The following is a 25,766-nucleotide window of genomic DNA, read 5'->3' as shown; positions in this document are numbered from 1 at the left end:
ATTCTTTTTTGAATTACTTGTTCTTATAGCTATTACTCTGCTGAAGACCGTGTTAAAAGGTTAATATAACTTCAAGATCAAAAGTCTTAACACTTGAAGAAATTCATTTTAGAAGTAACTTGTAGATTTAATGCTAAATACCTATTTCAGTTCAAACAATTTGCACTTCAACTCGCATGCTGTGTATATACGCACACAACATATATATCACACATAAACACAGTGGGATTTTTCGAAATCCTACTAAGCATCTAAACACCTGAATAAAGTTTGGAAGGTAAGTGACCAGCTTCACAGGCTGGAAGTACTACTTTATGACTATGTCTTGCTGAGAAATAAAGCTGACTGAAGGTGAAGCACTTTGTGTCCCATTCCCCAAAGAAAAGGCAACAGCACCCTGCGTAGCCCATTACCTGTTAACTATCTGTGGTTTTGGTAATAAAGGACATCAAATCTATATAGGGATGTCTCACTGCAACTATTAGCTTTAGTGGGAAGATGCAAAGAGGGCCCAGAACTCCAGGGTTGCTGCAAACTTGTGTCAGCAATTTACTGCTTTGCCTTGGAAGTGCACTGGGTGCAGTAGAAACTTTCCAGAACAATTTTACTTCAATCTCATATTAAGAAAACAACAGCTGTTAAAGAAAGTTTGAACTCTTTTCTCCCTGTTATCCTCTGTAATTAATTTACCTCCCCCAACGAACCAGGACTGCCTGTATCTTTCCTGTCCAACCTCAATACACAGTAAACCTCAATGCAGTAGTTACCTTAACATGAAAAATCCCTAAGCACTTCTGTCCTCATACTGTGCTTTCTCAGCATCACTTGGATTTTCTCAACTCCTTATGGGTCTTCCCCATACTTCATCCCCATCCTTACTCATCATCAAGATTTAAGGAGTGCATTACATGTTAAACACAGCAGTGAGAAGGTGCAAAAATCAGCGTGTAATAGAGACGAAGGAGCTAATGGGCTCAGTCTCCACTCTTCCCTTTTCCCAGTTTTGTCCTGTGAAACTAGTAGCAGCTTCTGTGGGACACAAAAAGAGGTGGTCTCCCACCGCAGCACAGCGTAGCATGTGAATGCCAAAACAGAAGCTGTAATACCCAACTTAAACTCCCCATGTTTTCTGCCTATACATGCACATTACTCCAACCTTGTGAATTGTTTCGTTTTAAAATGTGGTGGAAAGTTACAGCTTCAACCTGATCAAACACTTTCTACTATTTGAAGCATATGACCTTTCAGCTTAACATGTTCAAATATTTGTGCTGCTATTTCAAAGTTCTGCTAGCAGTTTAAACTTAAGTATTTGAAATAGATCTTGAAGATATGAACTGTTCTAGAAAAGTACCTAACAGCCTGTGCCTTTTTGGTAACTCAGTCAGTTACTGCTGCATCCAGTCGCATGACATTCAACACCATTCAGTGCTGGGTCCTGCACTTGGGTCATAACAACCCCACACGGTGGTACAGGCCTGGGGAAGGGTGGCTGGAAAGCCATCCAGCAAAAAAGGACTTGGGGGTGTTGGTTAACAGCTGGCTGAACATGAGCCAGCAGTGTGCTCAGGTGGCCAAGAGGGCCAATGGCACCCTGGCCTGCATCAGCAGTGTGGCCTGCAGGACCAGGGAAGTGACTGTCCCCTTGTACAGAGCACTGGTGGGACAGCACTTGAGTACTCTGGTCAGTTTTGGGTCCCTCACAAGAACAGTATCGAGCTGCTGGAATGCGTTCACAGAATAGCTGGTGAAGGGACTAGAAAACAAGAGTTACAAGAAGTGGCTGAGGGAAGTGTGGCAGTTTAGTCTGGAGAAGAGGAGGCTGAGGGGAAAACCCATCGCTCCCTACAACTACCTGAGGGAAGATTGTTGGTCTCTTTTCTTAGGTGACACATGATAGGATGCGAGGAATCGGCCTCAGCTTGTGCACAGGGAGGTTTAGATTGGATATTAGGAAGAATTTCTTCATGAAGGGAGAGGTCAAGCATTGGAAAAGGCTGCCTTGTGAAGCAGTAGAGTCTCCATCCCTGGAGTTGTTTAGGAGATGTGAGGACATGGTACTAAAGGATGCTCTTTCATGACAGCACTCAGTAGATCAGGCTGATGGTTGGACTTGGTTGTCTTGAAGGTCTTTTCCAACTTCAAGATTCTACAGTTCAACTGTGTTTTAAGTTGCATATACTGCATAATTAATTACTGTAAGATTTAACTTTACGTATGATGCAAGGACAGTGGGGGGTTCACTGTTTCACAGCTGAACAAGAAGTTCTAAGATACAGCCAATGTTTAATATAGAAAATACCGACATATAAACAAAATTATTTCAATTAAGATTTCTCTACTAGACTTTCAGTACTTTTTCAGCCAGAAGTGACTACTACTAATTAGGAACACTGCAGGCAACTACATCCCATGGAAACTGAAAAACATACATTTATATACAGAAAGTAAAGCTCTGAATTTTAATTGTGGGAGCACAATTAAGTTCCACCAGCAGTGTAGTCATGTTGTAGGTTACACAATCCGGCATCACAATGTTGTTACAAACGGAACTGGAGATGCAGTTTTTGTAGTTTAAGCAAGTAACACCTACTGAGTATTTGTATTATAGCTAAGGAACTAAAAAAGACATTTTCAAAAAGATGAGCAACTCCATTGTGAAGACTAAAGCCTTCAAACTTCTTGTAACCTCCATGTAGAAAGAACAACAAAAAAAGAAAAATATCTAGGTTGAAATACTTTTCAAAACTCAGAATTGTACTGTTTTGTACTTCAATACATACTTCATATGAAACTGTATGCATACTGTTTTCACTAGAGTATAATAAAGTTATTTGTTATGCATGTATTATAAGATGTTTGTAATTACATAATGGTCTGGCTGCCACTCCTCTGAAATAAGTCTTAATTGGGCAACCTTGACAGAGGAAGCAGTACCTTTAATTCCGGACTGCCTGCGTTTTAGATACAGAAACCATTTTCTACTTAGTGATGACTTTTACATCACCAGATGTAAAAAGGGTTTCCAGTAAAGTTTCCTGCCACTGAATAAATGCATCTGCAAATTCTTCATGAGTCATGTATCAGATGCAAAGGAAGGACAGAAAACGAGTCATAACTTTCACTAGTCATTGTGGAACAAAGACAGTAGGCAACATTGTGGTATAACTGTTGGTTATGAAAAGAAAAAAATGACTTTATTGATCATAGGAATTCTGCCCAATACTTTCTGAAAATCTTTTAAAAAACAAGAAAACCCAAAGCACTAGCACTATCAGTTCCACAAACAGTATTCTTAATGAACAACTTTTTTTAAAACAAAAACCACCTACAGCATGTATGTTTTTCCTGTAAGATTAACAGAATCCCCCCAACTTCATTCTTTGAAGAAATTTTTTGCTTGTTTTCCACTTTTAATCTTGCTTAGTAGGAGAAAAAGAAGCAGCATTTTAATGAAAAAGTATCCCCAAAAGAACATTGAGGCACATATGACTCGAAATTCTACCCCATTACAGAGGAAGTCTGACAGCACAGCTTGCTAGCCTTATTTTTGGAGAAGGCAGAACAATCACCTCAGTCACTATTATCTTTGAAAGGTCATGGTGATTAGGGGAGGTTCCAAAGGACTGGAAGAAACAAATGTCACTGCAAAAAAAAAAAAAAAAAAAGGGCAAGGAGGAGGATCCGGGGAGCTACAGGGGCTGGTCAACATCACTTTAATCCCTGGAGAGATGAGGGAGCAAGTCTTCCTAGGAGCCATTTCTAAACACATCATGGATTAAAAAAGGTGATTGGGGGTAGTCAGCATTGACTCACAAAGGGGAAGTCAAGCTTGACAAATCTGTATAGTCTTCTACAATGAAATTACTAGCTTGGTGGATGAATGGAAAGCAGTAGATACTGTTTATCATGATTTCAGCATGGTTTTTGACACTGTCTCGTGTAACTTCCTCATACAGAAGCTGATGAATTACAGATTAAACAGGCAGTGAGGTGGATTGAGAACAGGCTGCACTGCCAGCCTCAAAGGGTTGTAGAACAGCAGCGCAAAGTCCAGCAGCAGGCCTTTTGTTAGTTGTCTACCTCAGCAGCTGGTACCAAGGCAGATACTGCTTCCTATCTTCACTGAAGACTAAAGTACACCATAGCAAGTTTCCTAGCAGTACAAAGTCAGGAGGAATGGTTGGTGCACCAGATGGCTGTACTGACATCCAGAGAGACCTTGACAAGCAGAAGAAATGGACCAGCAGGCATCCTAAAGTTCAACAGTGGGAAATGCAAAGTCCTGCCCCTGGAGAAGAACAATCCCATGCAACAGTACACACCATCAGCTTACTGACTGGAAAGTAGCTTTGCAGAAAAGGACCTGAGGTTCCCAATGGACAGGTTGAATGCGAGCCAGCAATGCACCCTCATGGCAAATGATGCCAACAGTTTGCTGAGCTGCACAAGGTAGAACACCGCCAACGGGTCAAGGAAGGTGATCCTTACCCAGTCAGACATGGTGAAACATCTGTAGTACTAGACCCAGTCCTAGGCTCCCCAGTACGAGTGAGACGAATGTACTGGAGAGTCCAGCAAAGGGCTACAAAGATGATGAAAGGACTGAAGCATCTGACGTGCGAGAACAGGCTGAGAGAGATAGGAGTATCTGAACAGATTGAGTATCAATCTGTTTTGAGTATCAATCTGTTCAGATACTCTCCTGTTCAGCCAGGAGAAGAGGAGGCTCAGGGGAGGATCCTGTTATCAATATGTATGAATACCTGAGAGGGGTAATAAACAAAACATTCTTCTCAAGAGTGAAATCTAACTTCTAAATCTATCCTCTTTTAGTTTCAGTAGATAGATTTAGACTAGACATTAGGATGAAATTCTTCACTGTAAGGGTGGTGAGACCCTGGCACAAGTTGCCCTGAGAAGTTGTGGATTCCCCATCCCTGGAGGTGTTCAACACCAGGCTGGATGGGGTCTTGGCCAACCTGATCTAGTGGGTGGCATCCCTGCCTATAGCAAGGGGGTTGGAGTTAGTTGATCTTCAATGTCCCTTCCAACCCAAGCCATTCTATGATTCTATGATATGTACCTGAGAGGGGAGTTTCCTTCCAGCCTCAAGTAATCTGCTATACATTTATGAGAAGTTTTAAACAACTGTATAAAGACTATATACATACAGATAAAGAAAATAAACGGTTAGTTGAATGCTTAACTTTATTTAGGCATGCTTTACTCTCTTGTTTGCAAGGCTTTAAAATTGAACTTTTCAAGGCAGATCATGCAAGAAAACACTAACAGTTCTTTCCTTGCATTACTGCTTCTAAAATCCAGTATTTGAAAGCTGAATTGGGAGAGAAAGCAAGACTGAGTATTGTCTCTTCCTTTTGTTCTGGAGTTTTTTGTTTGTGCATTTATTAAAAGGGACTTATTAGTTTTCTATCTATTTAAGCTTCTACAATACAAAGATCTCACCACAGACCAAACCCAGTTTTGGGAACTGCTGCAATCCCTGCTCCAGTCTCATATTAGATCTGTTCTGTATATTTACCCTACAAAACAATTCCCCTTGTAATTTCTTCTTCTGCATAAGGATCAAAACACAGGAACAGCAGACCAAGAGCATTCCCTGTATCATCAAATCCAGCCTCCTGCTATAACAGGCAGTGATTTCAATCTGTTCAGATACTCCAAGACACTTAAGTTTTGTTTGTTTGCTTTATCCCTTTTCTCCCCTTAGAAGCTGTTCCAGAATTATGCTTCTCTTGGGCCTAAAATGTTCTCAAGTTAAAGATATAGAAAATATATGTTTTTTTCCAACACTTTTTTTTATCTCCCTCTGGAGCTGACACTTCTCAAGTGTTCCAAAACCACATTTGTTAATTTTTTCCTTAGCCATCAGCTTGACTGCTTCTGCCTATCAAAGTATAAGAAGTGTCCAGGCAGACACAAACAAACAAAAGCAAGTCCCAGCATTCAAAACACTCGGTTGTAAGGACGAAAGTCAGTCTAGAGGCCAAAGTTGTTAGCATATGTGTCTGAGCTAATAAGCTCTATCATAAGGGGGGGCTTATTAAGCTCAACAATGTCACGTGACAATGTAAATATATAGCTTCTAAATTAAGACTCAGGCATTGCTGGACAGCTTGGCAGCTGTCTAGTCCCATCTTTCTATGAAAATGTTCTTTCAGAAGACAGGTTTTCTGCTTCATGCTCCTACCAAAACTCTTCCCTGCACTAGCTCTATCTTCACCTCAACCTCTAAAATATATGTACGACCAGAGTTGCACAAAAATAGGAGGCTATCTTTTACAGTGTCAATATGTCAATGACGTTGCTGGAAGAAGGAAAAAAATATACTGAAGTTTCCTTACCTGTTGTGCTCCATCCCCACTAACAATTGGGGAAGTTAGAAGAGGGATTTCACTACTTATAATCGAAGTGGTATCCAGTAACGGTGGGTGTTCTGCCATCATTGATGGTACACAAAATCACAAGATCACCTGCAAAGAAAAAGTTATTCAAATGGTTATACTATATACATATTTCTGAATAGTTATCCTTCAAAAATAGTCTTCTTTTTTTTTTTTTTTTTTTTTTTTAATTTAAGGTACACACACCTTTAAAAAAATATGTTTCCACAATATTCCAGCAATTACACAAACTGGAAGATGTTTCATGAACTAGAATAAACCGTGCTTACAGAGGGTAGGTTTAGACCCCCTCTAGTGGCTGGACCTTAGAAGAGCCATCACAGCCTTTTCAGTCAAGAAACTTTTTTAAATTTAAGATTATAAAGGAAGATTTTTGTCCAAGTTTGACCATCACTGGTTACAAAATGACTGTTGGAAAGATATGAAAACAAAGCAGTTGCCTTGGAAATTAGATATATAGTGTTCTTGTTTATGTGAAAGTGGTATAAACAGATCTAAGAACAGGGACAGCAGCACTATTTTTTAAATCACCAACCTACTTTTTCTAGTATTACATCAAACAAGATGCTTCTTTAAGGGACAACTGGTATGTCCAAGTGAGAAAAATTAATTAAAAAGTTTCCTGCACAATCTTACCATCTGTACTTAAAAAAAAAAAAAAAACAAAACAAAAAACAAAACCACCTGGAATTAAAGCAATGTTGTTTTGATAAACAGTGGGCAACCTTTTAATAGCTTTACCGGTAATTAAAACTTGCAAGAAAAAACAAACACAAACAAGAGGTCCATGAAAGCAGTGATCCACTTCAACTCTGATGAATGTCAAGTAACAGAGAAACAGCTGAATTTTGCTTTCTGTTAGTATCCGTGACATGAACCAGCCATAATATATATTATGTGTCGGTGTAGTACGAAGAATTAAGACCCGAAAAGCTAAAAGTTACATATTTTTTTTCATGCAGAAGTATGTACGATGAAACTAATAAACTGCTTCTGAAATTCTATTTAATTTTAAAGTTAATTAAAAAAAAAAAAAAAATCAGATTTACACTGATTTAGTGTACTGGTCTTAACTCTGCCCCAACAAGATGCAGTACACCTAGCTATTGAAAGGGAAAAAAAATAATTAGATCAACAAGAATTAAGAAACTGATATTTCTCAGCAAAACAAAGACAGATGGAAAGAATTCACTAGAGGTGAATGATACATTCAGAATTCCCATGTTAATTACATTTTGCATCTGAAAACAGTGTTTAACATCAAATATATACATAATGATTAAGCTGAGAAAAAGCTTGCACTATTTCTGGAGTAGAACTGCCTCCCTTAGCAAGTACCTTCAGTTCTCTGGTGAAAAGAGGTAGGTACAATCTTGAAGTTAAACAGTCTGAGAGTCAGTAATGCTGCTGGCTTTCAGAGTTCTGCCTTGAGATTATCTGCCTAATGAAACTCTCCACAAACACTTCTAAATCTCTAACACAAATATACCATCTGTTCATAAACACAGATGCTTGCTAGTTACAGTATGTAACTTACTTTAAACGAAGAGATACCCGATAAAATTCAAGGGATAATACCAGCATAATGACTCCAGCACTAAGTTCTTTGATTGAAGAGCTGCTGCTACAGCTTACTACGCAGAAGGCATCTCTAAAACTGTCTCTACCCCAGCCTTTTTACTGCTTTTACGTTTGCTCCTCTAAGGCAGATGATGTTACACACTTGCCATGGGCTGAAATCTGTGATACTGCACTGTCAGTACAAGAATACCGATGCAAATCAGAGTTTGCGTTTTCTGGAAAATGCATTAACAAAGCACAATAAACTTCTCATACAGCTATGCACACACACTGCGAATAAGCTGTTCCCATACTGAAGGCTGTCCCGCTATAAAGTTATGAATTTGGAAAGAAAGCATTCTGAAATTGTTTTTTATATATACATATAAAATTTACTTTCCAGGTCTAGTCTGCAAAGATTAAAGTTACCAAAAAAAACAACCCTATAGGTTAAAAGACTTCGAAACTGTGATTACTTAAGAATTCATCACCATTTATATCAAGTCATTTATAGCTGCTCAGCCAGACTAATTAGTCTCCCAAGCAATGAGGACAGTTTTATATTCCTACCTTGCTTTAAAGGCTTTCCCACTCATCAAAAAATCCTCCAGGCTACAGTCAGTCCCCACCACTTCTGCAGGTGGCAGAAGGCTGATGGAAGTTATTTGGATCATCTTTCAAGCTGGCAAGTTTGACGGTGCGCTTCCCAGGATATTATCCAATGACCATTTAATGTAAAGTGAACACAGCCTGGAAGCAGGGTTAGAATCAAGGCATCCCTTCTCCTACGATTATAGCTATAAACAGGCTTGCTCTTGTGCCATCTCTTAATCTTACAGGAGTGCAAAATACATGGAAATACCTATCCAGAGTGTCACAGACAAAAGTAATTAAAACACTCCAAACTAAGAGAACATGCTTCTAGACTTAGCCAAGCTTGAATTTCCCTGAGTCTAAATTGAATTAAGTTCATTTTTTCCAAACTACTTTGCAAATGCCTCTTAGATAAGAGAGCACTGGCCTCCTTCATCACACGCACAATGATTTTTTGACTGATTTAATAACTTACACACTCAGTGCAAGCACCATTTATTGAGCAAAAAATCAAAACATATCTATCAAATTGGACATCAATGAGAATTAACCCAGACCAACTCAGATATGACAGCTAATGACCACTTCTGGACTTATGTTAAGATTTGGTCTCAGATTCATTGATTCACTTCCTCACAGGTGCTCAACAACTTGATTCACTCAAAACAAGTTCCTACAGGCACTGAGTGCTTGGGATGGTAGCACACAGACTTCAGTGCTTTACCTGGGGCATGGGTAAGTTCCATGTCTGGATCCAAGCGTTGGATTTATTCTGGAGATGAAGCACTGCTGCTCATTGATAAGCCCTGACAGGAGGTACCAGGTCATGTTATTCCTGACACCCTCTACAACTATAATAAAAGGACTACCTGTCAGGCTGTGTAATCCATCTTGAAAAAGAAGTAAATCAATGCTTTCTTGACAATACAATATTAGTTTTTCTCTGCAATGCCTCTGAACTAGCCTTGAAGACTGCAGACAAACCCAACACCAATGTGGGCCCATGCTACATGTACCATTAAAAGTCTTCTCTCCATCAGCGGTCAAGAGGCAGCAATCTGTACAAGTCAGTGTGCACAACCTTGTCAGTCAGTCAGATGTGGTGTGCACACCACTTGCAGGTGTTTTTTCTTTCGCTATGAGGACAAATGAGAACAGACAGGAATTTGAAAAAGAAGTGTTGTGTAGCAGAGGAAGGAGATGTCATAAAAGAAACCATAGGTTAGTGTCAAAATAAGCAGAAATGCTCAACAAACATATCTCGGATACAAAAGCAATCGTATCATGTTTGATGTAAGGGTATCAAATCAGAGCTTTTAAATCAACCGAACCAACTAGCTGGCATTCACAACCTCTGGAAGAGGAAAAATATCTAACTAGATCTTTGAAACAGACTTCCAGATAACGCTAGTCTTGGGAAAGTCTCAGAGGTCTGGAAGAAAACCAGAAGCCTTATGTTAAATACTCTACTGAGGGAGGGCAAATGGGATAATATATTCATGTTAGCCAATAGTGATCCAAGACCGAACAAGTTCACAGTCAAAACTGGATGTTATTTGTAAAGAATTAAAAGACAAGTATGATTGATGAAATAAATCTTATCCAATTAACTTGATGAGAATCTTCTGGTGAAGTGTGGCTGACAAAGGGACTGATAAGAGCACTGCTATAACAATCAGACCTTTTCTGGCATTTATGCGTTTTTCTTGAACAAAATCACTACATGGATTAAAACTGGAATGAGAGCCCTCGAACATTATTGGTAAATGCAGAATTATAGAGTGGGTGAGTTTCAGATAGGAAGGGAAGGTATTTGTTCTTGGCTTGTCATTGTAGAATGCGTCTTCAACTCAGCTCTCAGGAAAAAAAAAAGTCAGAAGGAAGTCTGGAAATGACAAACCATAACACTGATAAGAGACTAAGTCATTTTACTACACTAAAATGGCATGAATACGCAAAAAAGCTAGACACAACAAAAGGTTTTAATACATAAAGGTAAAGCCATTCTTTCTAAAAAAAAAAAAAAAAAAAGTAACTCAATCCTGTGAAGGGTTGATTCTAAAAAGGACAGGATAATTAAAAGTAGGCAGCTAGAAAAACAAAAGCTCCCCAAAAGGCTATTAACATGAGTTATATCAACAGGTTAACCTCATTTAGCAATGAGGTCTTGAGGAAGACACACGAAAAGCAGCCTGCATTCAGACAAGGTAAGGCTGCATCCTACAGTCTGCAGAGCCACTATGAACAGCTCACTGGTCTTGTCAAGCTTTCCTGCACCACTAATGGACAGTAGGGAAGGGGTAAAACCATGAAATAAGGTAAGTCTAAGGACTTAAGGCCAACTGACTGCATCATACTTGAGGAAATATTAAAAAGGGACCCGACCAGGAAGGTGACACCTTAGATGAACAGGTAATACTGATGCTATGCACAGAAAAAGCTGAGGCAATTTTCTGTCAGTAGTGCATTAAAGGCACAGCTATTTAGAAACCCATACTGACTCATGCACAGCAACAACTGCTGCATGAATAGCTATCTCCCTTTTTGTCTTGGTACTGAATATACTGAATTAGTGGTAGGCATTCAAAGGGTAACACAGGATTGCTAATTCAGCTGACACTCTTCTTGCAGAATCCGTGCTGAGGCTGTTGTAGGATTCAAGGAAGGTGCAAGGCCTGAGTTCTCAACCACGTTGGGTACGTTTATTTTCCCTATCTCACAAATTTGACAACTGTGAAGGAGATTTTTCTGAAGGCTACCAGAGCTGAAACAACGGAAGGCATCTATACTGACTCTTGTAGAGACTCTGGGGTGATACCTGAGGAACCATTATGGAACTGATTGCACTAACAAGCCAAAATAACATTAAGGCTCAAAGACTTCAGTTCCACTCAATAGTTCAGTAGGCAAAGTATGCCTTCCTGAACTGTAATCGCAATTTAACTCAGTCCTTAAATACCTTCAGATTTGGTCCATTAATGTTTCTGTGGCATTACTTTTATGTTCTGAAGATGTACACATCTCTGCTTATTTCTCACTCATTCATTAAGGGTTAAGGAATATTGCACGGCTGAGATCACCAGGCAGCGCATTTCCTCTGCTCTTGAAAAAGATCAGCATTTCCATCTCCAAGAGTCTAGCAGCTGATCTTAACAACAGCCTCTGAAAGCACATCAGCATTCAATCAGCTGGATCACCAAGGTAAAAGAACATGAGTCAGCAGCACGCATCCTCACGGCACGCTGGGCTGCGATAGCAGGAGCACGGCTGGTGGGCTGAGTGAGGTGGCGGTTCCCAACCATTCAGCACTTACAAGGTGGCAGCTGGAACACCATGTCCAGTTGTGCTTTTCCCAATTAACTCCTCAAGAGAAAAAGCAAATGACAGACCACGAGAAGCTACAAGAACTGGAGAAGAAGACAAGGGGTCACCTACCTGCTGGATTCCACTACCTGAGGGGTGGTTACTCAAAGCCCAAATCAAACTCATCCTGAAGGTGCATGACAGAAGTTAAAGAAGCGATGGAGAACTGCAGCACTTGGAAATTGTATCTGGCCGTAAGGTAAAAAGGCACAGTCACGGGGAGACCTGTGCAGTGCTGGCACAGGTTGCCCTGAGATGGGGCAAAATATTAATCCTGTAGATCAGTTGTCTCAGAAATGGGGTGCACAAGAAGAAAGTAGATTTGTACCATTAATAAAAAGATGTTTAAATAGTTTTTTTCATCTTTATTTCATTCTAGGTGTTCTATAACATACATATTAGTACAGCATTACATGTATATCACTTATGAATAGCTGTAACATCCATTCAGGGTGCATGTTCCAAAAAACTTGATGGGTGCACAATCAAGAAGCAACCACTGCTGCAGCAAATCAAAACCAGACCACACAAGGTCCTGATCAGGAGCTGAAGCACACAATCTCTGAAGGCCCTTTCTAGAGTCCTATTTTTCTACAAATATCAACGTATTAGTCAATCAAAAAATGGCACGCAATGCAAAAGTTACATGGTTTTCGGTAGATCAGAACCCAGAGAGCCACTCTCCAGTGGTTTCTCTGCTGCCTACTGATAGGGAAATTTGCATTGCTGCAATTTTCCTCAGGTTTTATGATTACAGAGTGCTTCTTCCCTACCTACCTGCTTGCTACCACAACAATCACAGCAACTTTATGCTCTTTGACATCCTAATTCTGTCAAATTTAGTGACCAACGGATACATTATTATTGCAGAGGACTGCACACGAGGGCCACGATCCTATAGAGCATGAGGACTGAAGGTAAGCAGGGAAAAGACTGAAGTGTCTAACACAAAAAGGCAGAGCAGAAGGAACAGGCTCAACGAAATCGACACTAAATGTTTCCAAATCAGATGTTGATTTTAAATGAGAAGCGACAAAACCAGGGCCAATTCCAAGACTTTGTTGTCGGAACAGTTTCATACGTGCTTCGGCCTGCTTCACGTTACAGCTGCCAATTCGAGGTTGCCATGAGGTGTGTTTTCCCAGTGGGCTTCGGCAGATCAGGTGTGCATTCCTTCCTCACCTGGGCTCTTCTGCAGCTACGCTCCCCCAGCAGCCACAGGCACGGAGAACTTCCAGTAAGGAGGAAAAGCCGCTCTGCACAGGAGAGACAACGCTTGCTAGGCTTTGTCAGAGACCAAAGACTGAACTTCCAGAACCATAAAGGTCATAAAAACATCCCCCAGCCCCAGTGAAAGAAACATGGTGATCTTGCCTTCTCCAACATGAAGACAGCCGGGCACTTTAAAAATAAATATCTTGGAAAAGAGCTGAAGTAATAAAGCTGATATTTAGGTTAGAGCCTCACATTCGAGTGACTGCTCAAGATGCAAGCTACTGTTTAAACTCTTCCAGTGCTTTATGCATTTCTAAGTACTCACCATACCCATTCTTTAGTGCCTACTGGGAGATATGTTCATTCTTTATCATTTCCTACAGTCATTAAAAGATTTCACCTGCCTGCCAATTTGAAACCTGTAAGAATTGCTGTCCTCCCCATCTTTCCAACCAGCCAACCACTTCAGAAGTCGTCAGACAGGGTTAACAAATACAAGAGCCTAAGATGTACAAACATGCTAAAATGGGGGAAATTCTGAAAACAAAGTACACCAATACATCCCTGGGGTGAAGAGGAAAGAACAAAGTGTATGTGACAGATGTTAGTCATGTCACTGAATGCACGGCTGGAAAAAGCTCAGATACGGGGATGTTGCTGGTATAGAAACGTATTAGAATAAAATTACCCAGTGATCCATAAAGTTGCACCTGAGCTATTAAAGTTATGAAACAAACTGAATAGTTTGTTTCTAAGAATCAGAAGCTAACAGAATTGCTTTAATTTCTTCTGTCTGGTAGATCTGCAATATTTTCTAGTCACATGTCTCCAGACATGGCAATTGTGGTATAACAGGGTATACCTTTTTTTTTTTTCCAGTTTTGAATTGATAATTTAATTAATACTCAATTTATTTAAAAATATGTGCTTTGCTTTTCATTTTTTCCTGTTTTAGGAAAGCAATTTCTGAAAAACTTGATAAAACATTTGATAAAGCAGAGAGAGTTGCATTTTTTGGTTAAATTATAGTGAAGTTGTCAGAAGAAAACCATTTTGTGAAACATGTCTACCTTCTTTGAAGAGATGTGAAACTTGAATGGCTATTCCCTTCAGTGTTTAAAATAACACAGCTGCAAACAGGCAGATACATCACAATTATAAAAGGTGTAGTTTTGTAAAGTCAATCAACAATGTCAAACTGACAATCACTGGAAACTGCAAATCTGAACAGCTGAAAATGAAAATACACTGCCAAGTGTTTTAATAAGCAATGGAATACCCCAAAGGAAAAAGAAATCTATGGGAATACTCCACCCATAGCTTACAAGTGGTGTCACATACAATCACTAAAGGCAATTCCCAAAGAAATCCCAGAAATCAAATACATATCTCTGCTCATACTGTTGTTGCTGGAAGGCAAACACAAAGTTGTACAATGAACACAATACAATTACGGGGAAAATACTGATTTGTAAGCAAATGTCAGTTGTACTTGAATAGCCAAAACAGCCACTGGCTCCAGCTCCCTCCCAACAGTTACTGCCTGTTCTCATCAAAGCAGGAAGGGCAAAGCCACGCAGAACAGGTATAAACCTCAGTGCTGCAGGAGTTAAACATATTATCATAAATCAACACCTACTTCAGGTTACCTTCATGCTCCAGGTTGTGAACTGCAATGATTTAGGAGCAGCTTCAGGTGCAGTTCATGCATTCATGTCATGTGTTCCATAACCTATATGAGAACGCACGGTAGATACTTGGAAACACTCCAGCTGTTCAAGTTTAATGCATTTCTATTTATGAGCTAGCAGCTTTTGAACCTGAGCCAAACAGGCTCAGCTCTTATTAGCAGCTAATGTAGAAAACTAAACTTTTGAAGGTGAGGACTACCTAGGGAAGAGCTAGACACTGATAAATCAGTCACCTGGAAAGGGACAAGATGTTCGTGAACACTTACCACTTCTCACTTAGTCTGGCACTTGGATTATGAAATGCTTGATTGGATGTATCAAAAGCAATGCAACGGAGACTACCCAAAAGCACCACATTCTGGGTTCAAATGTTACAATTATTACATTCTTATTAAACCATCCACAGCCGGTATCTGGACGAACTACACATGACACGAAGTTACTGCAGAAGGAGAATTCAGTACTTTCCAACAATTTGTCCCTCCTTTCTCAAAAGAAAAAGAAGCTGAAACTGGTTGTGTAACTTCTGGGAAGGGATAAGCACAGCTGTATCACAAATCAGGAAATTAATCTGTTCCTTATACTCAGAGCTAATTTGATAGCACACATTTTAAATCAACGAGTGAATTGTCAGCACCAGAGTGCAGACTTGGCTTTACCAGATTCCCTGTTGCACCTCGCTTGTGAGCTGGAGCATGGCCTCCTCTGTCTTGCAGGATCAGCTGCCTCTCAGATATTCTTGGGAAGGATTCTCAAAAAGGAACGAGGCTGTAAGCTGTGCAGAAAATATACTACACAGTTCAAAGAAATCGAATGCAGTTCAACTTTACTTATGGTACGCCGGTCTAAATTACGTGGCTGTTTTTTTTAGCTTTACACTACTCTTCTCAAAAACTTCTTTGAACTCTCCTAGTTTTACTTCTAAAGCAGCTAAATTAGGTTCTCCTAAGATTCTGCCAGGACTGGATTTCCTTCGGTTTATTTTCTGAAGATCAGATGGGTTCAAAAACATCTCGGCCTTTCCCAGTTAAACAGAAACGAAGGCAAAAGTAATGGTTAAGTACATGCTTATTTTTTGAGAAAACAAGCGTGCTCCATGCCAAGAACCAAGCTACTTCCTCATTTGTTATCGACTCCCTTTTTCTGGTAGCTATGAGCAGCGAGACCAAGTTTTCAAATAAGTTTTCATATAGTTCCTTTAAGGCAAACAAAAATCACACGTTTCCTTTCACTAAGGCGAGGTGAGTGGTCAGTGAGACGAATTGATTGCAGAGACAGCTGCCAGTCTTGGAGCTGCAACGAGGGCACAACTCAAGAACAACAAGCAGCAGTTTTTAAAGAACTCTTACGAAACAGCTTTTTCCTGCTTGTTCTGAAAAAATGAAAACCATGCTATCCAAACACAAGATGACATGGGATCAGAGGCCACAGCTCTAATAATTTAAAATAAGCGTGCACTGATTTTTTTTTTTTGGAAAACCTGCAGGTCTCTGCTTCCGTAAGGAACAGGATAATAACACAGGGCACGACAAGCCAAGTCAGGCACGTGGAAACTACTTCTTAAAAGTAAGAATACATCAAAAAAGGGTGTTGAGCCTTAACAAGTGCATCTGAAAGATGTTCTTTTATGAGGACTGACCGCTCTAAGTCAGTTCTGCTCAATAACACCAGCAGCTCCCACTTGCACCGCTACAAGCAACTGGCCAAGAGTACAGTGAATCAAAGCTATCCTCCGGTTTGCTACTCTTCAAGAAGTGGCTCTGTTTTAAGGTAGGTCAGTTGCCTGATCCATTTCACTACAAATAGATGCAAATGCATGCCGAGCACAGGAATAAGCAGGCAGAGAGGAACTGCTTGTTGCAGCATCAATATACAGCACTTGTGAAGCTACTGGCAACGATATGAGAAAGTCCATGGGCAGCCACCCTGGCAGGTGCTTCACTTCCCCAGGATTAAACTCAGCCACAACAGTGCTGAGACAGCTACTTGCATGCCACAAAACTAAAGCAGGGTTCTCCAAGCTCAATACACCTCAAGCTGAATGCGACTCTTGACAATTAAATGTGCAATTCATGAAAAGTTCTCCAATAGAGAACTGTGTGCAACTACTGAAGATGAAGACCACCAAAAGAAGAGCTTGTTTCTCAGATGATGCCAGCACTCCCTGCTCCCAAGCCCCACCTCACCCTCCGAGGAAAGTTTAGCCCCCCAAAACCCCATGGGACCTACCAGTTTGATTGCCCAACCATTCAGAGGACAAAGCAGTTCTTGGCTTCCTACTGTCCATGTGGAGTTGCAACACTGAATGGCTGACAATCCATTAACAAAAACAAACCCACAAAACTAGACATTATTCCAGCCTCATCTAGGACTAAGCGCTGTCAGCTGTCACTACTCACTTCTGCAGCTTCTTTCAGTCCTCACTCCTCAGGACTTTGTTTCAATGTCTTCGCACCAGACTAAGTGGGTGAAGAGAGAGTGCTCTGAAAGCATGGTCTTCTCTGTTTACTTTTCAACAGATTCGATAGGATTGGGTAACTCTTGCAGCTTGTATTTACTCCTAGTGCAGGAAGTCCCCTAAACAGATATACTAAAATATTAATGAATCGTTACCAGCCCATCCCTCTCCCATTGCCAAGACCTTGCAAGTCACCTGGTTTTGTTTTGGGTTGCCTTATGCTGGTACAGACGTTCAATTTTTGCTTACAGTTTAGTTTTCAGCTACAGGCAAACTTTTTTTGCACGTGCATTACAACTTGATTCACTGCCACCACCTACAAGGTGCCCGCAGCTCCAAAACAAGGCTTATCTCCCTGATGTTTCTGTGGCTTGTGTCTCAGTTTCCTTCAGTCAGGTCACCTAGTAGATGCAGTTTCTCCAGTTAAAGGAACAACAAACACTGAACAACAAAACCTTACAGTCTGCAAGTTGGAGAACAGGGATTTATTTTGTAATCCGTAGAGTAAGATACAGTATTGAGTATACTACATCAGCTAGAGGAAAACAGGAGCTTGGCAGTAGCTCACGCTTGTAGGATCTTATATTAAGTACAGCTTGGGCTTTAATTACCACAGAAACTGGATTTGCACTTTGGGGGAAACTCGATAGCATTTACACAGAAGTATTTACATACATAAATCATACCTTTTACATCTACTGTAAAGTAAAGCAAACAAAAATAAGTTCTGGATCCGTGAAGTTCATTTTCATCTGGAGTTATTCAGGATCAAACAGCATTAAGAATTGAGCTTCACGGTTCTAAATGCAACCAATGGATAAAAATCAAAGCGCATTCAAAAAGAACCGTCACGCAGAAGGTAAAGTTAGCATTGCTGTGCCACACACTCCTTTTCCCCCCTGTAACTGAAGCAAGTTACTATCCACAGCATAAATCTTTCTGGACCTTGTCACTTGCCCTGCAGACAGCATTTCCCAGGCTTTGATATGTAGTTATTTGCAATCATGGAGTGTATTGGTTCAGTTTTGTGATTTTTCACAGCTGTGAAACAGTTGGTTTTTTTTGACACTACATTACAGAAGCCCATATGCTGCCAGGAAGTAGAAGGACTTGTTTTAGTGTTTTTGGAAAGCAGAAGAGATCTATCATATCTTAGAAAGTGCCTGTCTTCTCTCTTACTAATGGCCTGTAAGAATGATGTTTACTGGTTAAACTGGGATTGAAAACTTGAAGATGTTTTGACAGTTCTTTATGCCCAAAGTAATCAAGTTAAATAATTTTTCCATTACCTATAAATGATGGTTTGCAACTCTTTAATTTTGTCTTAAGTGCTTCAAAACAGTTCTGGAAGGAAAGTTGAGCAGGGGCAGGGTAAAAATATCAACATACCCTGCACTCCTGTTTAACTACTGCCCCAGCTCCTGCTGGGACTGTGTTTGGCACACAAGATACCAAACTGAAAGCCAAAGTACCAGTGTTAACTTTGGTGATGTTCTGACTGTGGAGTAGTACAATTACAGGGCCAAGCATCCCAAAAAAGCCAAAGTTTCTTGGGGACCACAAACAAAGAGGGTGAAGTTTGTCCAGTCTGACTCTATTTGAGAGGCACTGTGAAGATACTGCCAAGGAATGTGCCATTAAAATTTTAGTAGAGGGTTTGGAAAGCACATGGATATTCCATTCCTGAAGTTCTGTAACAGTAAACAGAAAAACATTCTATACCAATTTATCCATGAAAAGTAATAACACAATCCTTTACTCAGTCATCCAGCATGAAAACACTAGCTACAAATAATATTTCACTATTGACAAAACGTCATAGCAAATTCTATTTCCATTTACATTTTGTTAAAGCCATCTATGACAGCTTATCAAAAAAGTCTTCAGCTTTTCGCTGGTTACAGGCTCAAGAGTACACGAAGGAAGCACAGCTGGAACAGGACCAGATCTTGGGGGCATGGGTCAGACTTGAAAAATATTTGTCCAACCTGAAACTAAACGTAGATTGACTGGAACAATTAAAGATGACAACCTGCCAGAAACATGCGGTGCTATTAGGTGTTACAGGCACTTTCTAAGCATCCTTCTACCCCGTCAGCCTTACAAAATGCGGCCCCCCAGGATGACAATCCAAAATACCACCGAACATACACAAAACCATGAAACTTTAAGGATAGACCAGAAAAATGTTAGTAGTGTTTCTGTACTAACATCCAGTGAACACGGGCATTAAGGAAGCTCAAAGTTTACTGTATGATGGCAAAATACAAGCAAAAATGCTCGTCTCTGTAGCTCAGGAAACATTGGCCCCACAAGCAAAATAAACATTGTTTGTGTTTACTGTACAGAAAAAGCAGCAGTGTACGCATTCCAAACTATTATCTCTTCCCTGAGATACAAGCACTATCTTTTAGTTAAGCTAAAGAGTTGACACAGTCCAAGTCAAATCTATTTTTGCTAGATATGGTCTTACAGGAAAAGCAAAGGCTCGGTTCAACTCCTGCACCATAAACTGCACATGAGTTGAATCTTGCTACAAATTGCCTGGGAATTTCCCCAGGTCAATAGTCTTAAAGAAGTGGATGATAAAATATAGAGGTGTTATTGACAGATATAACTGAGAAAATCCAATTTGTATTTTAGATCATGGAAATACACCAATGAAACATGACACGTTACCTGTAGACATTTCAGCAGAGATTGAACTGGAAATCTCTGAACGATTAGAGGCTGGAGGTCAATAAAAGGTACAGAGATGCTGGAGGGGAGATGAGAATTCCTCGGGTTCCACAAGGCACCACCGCCAAACATCACTGGCTGCCTAGGAAGCAGGCCTGCAGCATCACAAAAACTGTCCTCTCCAGCACCTGTCTGCTGGGGAATGAGCAGGCTGCATCTTTGCCAGTTCCACCCACCCACACTGGGATGGGGAATGGGGTTAGATTATAGGATCTGCCACTTTGACAGAGGTATCAATGGACAAGCAGAACACCAGCACCTCGTACCTCCAAGCGCTCAATATTTCTCAAGACCAAGACATTTACAATAACACGCACTATTTCAGAAGTGACCTGCCAGCAAGTTAAATGAGCTAGTTGCCTAAGAGCATTTAGATGGTATAACCATTTAGGAAAAAGTATCGACCAAGCTGAAAAATTGTACCTCTCCTGAAGTCAGGCCTGAAGGGTTTTGCTTCCCAATAAGTGCTAACACAGAAAACTGCAGAAGCACGTTTGGTGAAGTAGTTAAAGTTGCAATAACAATTAGGAAGGATCTCCATTAGGTATCCTGAGCCAGAACAATCATCATCATAACACTGAGTTAGCTGATGTAGGTCCAAATTCAAGCTAAATTAAATGGCCACAAGGCAAAGAATAACAAACAGAAGCACCAAGATCTACAGAACTCACAGCCCAAAGCAAATGAGTTATTAGTCTGAATCATAACTCAAGTTTCTGCAGCTCCATTACATTATTACCTATAAAAATAAAAAGCCTTTGAGTTAAGTCCACAAAGCAGTGGAAACTCCAAGTCTGAAAATGGTAGAAACACCACTAAGATTGAAATCTGGTAACTTCAGCACTGTACAAAGTGACCAGAGCTTCAAGCAACTCTTACACCTAGAGTTTGTCATACAGCAAAAAAGCCTCAGGTCTCCACCTGCTTTGAAAATCCTGAGGCACTCAGCCGATTTGGGTTAACACTATCACCTAGAGGAGTCAGTGCAGGAGCCTGCTCGAAGCAGGACGCTCTCATCCTGACCAAGTGACCTGAGCAACTCACTGATGAGCGCTGGCCTTTCTGAGGACAGAACTCTCTCAACTGAGGCTTCATCACCCAAAATCGGTGCCTGATGGTCCCCATGTAACCGATTCTTTCCAAACTCGATTCCAACACTTAGTAGGAATGCCAGCTATGAAGAACCCTCCCCAGTGTGCAACCTTGAGCACCATACACACTCAGCTACCTCCAGCGTGCCCAGCCTTCTGCCCACCTGAAAGCTCACTACTTCTCCATTCCTCACGTGGTCCAACTTCACGACTGCTTAAGCCTAGCTCCTTAGGAAGAAAGGTGGAAAAACACATTTAATTGATTACAGCGTGTCAGTTTTGAGGGCTGTGGTCCATGCTACTTCACAACAGGGCACATAAATGCGTGTGGATCCACATCATGGCCACGGCGACGTTTCTGTGTAATAGCCAAGGCTGCACGAAGCCAAAGTTGCCCATTGCCATAACAACACAACAGCTTCTTCCCGGCTGAGAGCTCAGAAGCTCGAGGCTGGGAGCAACGCTACCAAATCCTCGACGGCGAGAAATCCGCGAGGCTGGGTGGCGATTTATGAGCTATATGGCCAGGTGTGTGTTTGGTTAATTAGAGGTAAATTGTCAAAGCGAAGATGGTTTTGCAGGAATGAGGCGGCGACGCGAGATGCTCGGGAGCAACACCTGCCGTGCCGGGCAGCGAACAAACCGCCTCACGAAGATGATTTGAGGAGGTTAAGGCAATTTCCGAGCCCCCCCCCCCCCCCGTGTTGTTTTTCCCTATTTCTCCGCGCAGCCCGAAACCCGCCGCAAAGTTTCGATTTTGCTTTCGCCGCCCGGCTGCCGGCGAGACAACGCCAACTTTCCGTGGGGTTTCACCACCACCCTCGGGGGAAGGAAGGAGCTCGGGGGTGTGCGGGGACCCACCCCGGGGAGCACCCCACACATTTTGGGGCAAAAAAAAACCCGCAACTCCCGGCACCCCCCCCCCCCCACACACACAGCACCGCGCTGCCGGCAGCCGCCGCCTCCCTCCGGGCGATGGAAAAAGGGGGTGGTGGGAGGGGAGGCAAGCGGAAAGTTTGTCCCCCGAGGGGTCGTCGGCACTCACCGCCATGGCCCCGCCGGCTGCCCCGGCTAACGGCTCGCTGTCGGAGGGCAGCTCCCGATGGCGCAGCTCGGGCAGGGGCGGCGCCGCTCAGCCCGTGGAAGCTTCCCCCACCCCTCCGCCCGCCCACTCCGGGGTACCTGCGGCTCAGCCCGAGCACCCGCCGGTGCCACCCGCACCTGTCAGCGCCTCCCGCCGCGGCCGTGGCTGCGGTTGTGGCCGCCGGGGGTGGTGCCGGTGCCGCCGCCGCCGCCGCCGCTTCCCCGCGGGCTCCGCGCTCGCCGCCGCCTCGCCCGGCGGAGCGCGGCCGCCATCTTGGTGGAGGGCGGGGAGGGGCCGCGAGGGGGCACTTGGCTGCGGAGCGCACTGCGCCTGCGCGGGGAGGGGGGGGGGGAGGGAGGGACCGCTGGGGTGGGGATGAGGGAGGGGCGGGGCCGTGAGGGGCGGGGCTTGAATCGAGATGGGGGCGGGGCCTCGTCATGGGGTGGGGCTGGGGGCTGGCCCTGAGGTGGGCTCCACACAGAGCCAGGAAACCTTCAGGGCTGGGGAAGAGCTTCAAGATCACCTGGTCCAACCATCCCCTACCACCACCACCACCCACTGAACCGTGTCCCCAAGCACCACGTCCAACCTTTCCTCGAACACCACCAGGGACGGTGACTCCACCACCTCCCTGGGCAACCCGTCCCAGTGCCTGACTGCTCTTTCTGAGCAGAAATGTCTCCTCATTGCCAACCTGAGCCTCCCCTGGCACAACTTGAGGCCATTCCCTCTGATCCTATCACTAGTTATTCAAGTTCACTTTCAGCCTTTCCTTCTCAGCGAGGGGAAAGGACAAGTATCTCTGCCCATACCCACCCCATATCCACCATCCCCTCTGCCAGGAAAAAACACATTTTTTCCAGTCACTTTGCAGGGAGGACCCACCTTCCCTCGACACCTGCAATGCTCAGCCGATGTCCTGAATGCTAATTTGTGATTATCTTTCGCTTAACGTTTGTCCTTTCAACCATTATAGATTGAAATGATTTTCCTACAGTGTTGGGCTTAATGACCTTCTGCAGCAGTGGACTGAACAGAATGAGATGCTTTATAAAGTGGTTTTGTTAATTTGCCTTAAAGTTCTCTGTTATTAAGTTAATAAGTTGTTATTTCTCTTGCATTTCATCAGTGCTGAAATTTTATAGCTTAATGGCTTTTATAGCTTAACGGCACACAGAAGATAGCCCAAGGGTGCGCCAACTGAAGTTTGCTGCTGCGAGCAAAATCCTGGTTGCTTGCTGCAGGCCCCTCTTCCAAAACTCATAATTTCACCCGTGAAACAGCAGCCGAGGCAGTGCCTCATCGAATCTCCGAAACTAGAGAGACTTGGGCCTGATCAGCGTTTGGATGAGCTACCTCGTTAGGTGCTGCAGAAAGCGCTGCTGGTGATTCATCCAGTGGCATCCGTCTGTCTATGACTCAGGGCTGAACAAATGCCACTGCACAGCATTTGCGGGTTGTGTTGTCCAGCTGCACAGAGCTGGAGATCTTTGCCAGTTGTAGCTGCTGGGAGATCGCTCGGTTTCCTATCCTACCCTGGTTTCAATGCAGGTTTCTCGAATTAGCCAGCGGTTTCGGTGGACCACTTGTAGGCAGGCACTGATCGCCTTGCATTGCTCATCAGTGGTGGGGGAGCCAGGAACAGCAGCATCGTGGTCCTGAGCATTACCGTACACAGCCACAGGTCCTGGCTTTGTGCCACATGGTTTTGAACAGGGGCAATGCAGCACCAACTGCATGTGCACCACTGCCTGAGCACCCTGAGACAAAGCATCCCTTGCTACTTCTCCTGGCTTCCCTAGGATGCTGCTCCCTCACCTCCCTCACAGGTGAAATTAAGTAATCCGTGCAATGTTTTAGGTGTATGGGGCATAGGGAATTTACAGTAGGGAAAGGGAAAAGCTGAGAGTGTTTTGGGCTCTTCTCCCTATCCAGACACTGGTCCAGATGGTGTGTAAGTTTGCATTGCATAACACAGTCTGCTTCCTTCCTTTTTAGGTCATAGATATTTAAATACCTGTATGTAAAATTCCATTTTCTGCTGGAAGAACAATTAAAGTCACCCGAAAATCATTCCAAATAATATTAAAAGTAGGTGGAAGGAATGGGGGAACTAATATAGGGCCTTCCCTATCTCTTTTTATGGACTTATGTGAATAAATGGATTTTTCTAAATCAGAACTAAATTAGATTGGAATTATTTGCTAGTCCAAATTGCATATACAGATCTCAGCTACTTCCAGAGGATTGACCAAACTCCCTTGCTTTCATTCAATGCAGAACTTCCCAGAAAAAGCCATGGAGACCTAATTTCTTTATAGCGTAGCACCAGATAGACATCCAAGTGCTAATGGTGAACTTTTCTGAAATTGATATTGAAAAACAGAAGAGGAGAGGGGAGAAGGCAAATCCATCAGAGGAACATTTTGCAATGTACTCCCTTAAGATATATTCTTTGTATAGTAATGACCCCCTTCTGTGGCTGTCATTTCTTCCGTCAAACAACAGTACTATCTCTAGGGACTTCTGAAGAATTGGTGTAATCATTTCATTTTCATAATTGTGTCGACTCAGAAAAAATAAGTAACAATTCAGTGTTTGTGATCAGGATTGGGCAACTCATGCTTATTTTAAAATCTAAGTCACTTGAACCAGTTTTCCAATTCTCTCCATTCTTGCAGGGAATGGGGAAGACTTCAAATTCTGAAATTAAAATATTGTGGCTGAGGCTGGAGGGGTTGCCACATCTCCTCAACACAGCACCCCAGTCCCTAGTGGGAGGCCTGTCTTTACACCTCAAGTGACCTGTAGTTCCTATGTCAGGAATAATAGCTGGGACCGGCTTTGGTGACAGCAGCTCTGCTGCTGCCAAATGGAGATCCTCCAGTCTGTGAAGGTGGTAGCTGAAAAATGGAGATCATACAAAGTTCAGTTGAAAACTACTAAGAACATTTACTACTGTCTCATGGAGCACGAAGATGGCAGTTTGGACTACAGAATGTGAAAAGCATGAGGTCAGTAGCTCTGCTATCTTCTCCCAGACAAGGAGCATGTATATAATGCAAAACTATTAAAGAAGTACTGCCAGTGTTTATTTTCAAACATGGGTAACTAATACATGAATATAACTCCACCAAAATAAATGAACTGTAAGTTCTGAGCAGCTTTATGAGGTGAGAGAAGTTTAATTTTTACATATTGGTAAAACAAAAAAAAAAATAATACAGGAAATGTAATTATTACAACATTGCATTACCACTATGTGTCCTTTCAGGTATCCTATATCTTCACCTGAGCTGCATAATAGTCATCCTATTCGACCAGGTCTCTTCCAAAGAGGCTGATGAATTATTATGATGTATGAATTATTTGTTGGTCTCTGATTTGTCTGAAAGGAGTTGAACTGTAAAAATCCCTCTTTAATGTTGCAATGATGTATGGAAATAAAATATTGATGTTTAATGCTAAGCATGATTCATTTCAATAGTAAAATACATGTTTGTGGGAAAAAAGAGGAAAAAAAAGAGCCTGAGATTTAATTGA

General features: G+C 42.2%; 1 protein-coding gene across 3 annotated transcripts in view; it reads right to left on the bottom strand.

The window, feature by feature from the left end:
• Nucleotides 1-22,421, bottom strand: part of FNDC3A (fibronectin type III domain containing 3A) — a 115,091-nt gene extending 92,670 nt beyond the window's left edge. The window contains exons 1-2 of one of the 3 annotated variants that reach the window (XM_032186740.1): nt 22,361-22,421; nt 6,369-6,497 (exon numbers count right to left, since the gene is read on the bottom strand). In XM_032186740.1, coding sequence (XP_032042631.1) covers nt 6,369-6,470 — 102 coding nt within the window. In that variant the 5' untranslated portion in view covers nt 6,471-6,497; nt 22,361-22,421. Of the gene's footprint in view, nt 1-6,368; nt 6,498-22,184; nt 22,246-22,321 lie in introns of those variants that run through there. The other 2 variants (XM_032186748.1, XM_032186757.1) reach the window with 2 other exon arrangements.
• Nucleotides 22,422-25,766: the final 3,345 nt, after the last annotated feature.

The sequence above is a fragment of the Aythya fuligula genome, chromosome 1, assembly GCF_009819795.1.
Source record: "Aythya fuligula isolate bAytFul2 chromosome 1, bAytFul2.pri, whole genome shotgun sequence".
Lineage (NCBI taxonomy): Eukaryota > Metazoa > Chordata > Aves > Anseriformes > Anatidae > Aythya > Aythya fuligula.
The sequence above is the reverse complement of the archived record's forward strand: the minus strand, read 5'-3'. Positions and strand labels throughout refer to the sequence as shown.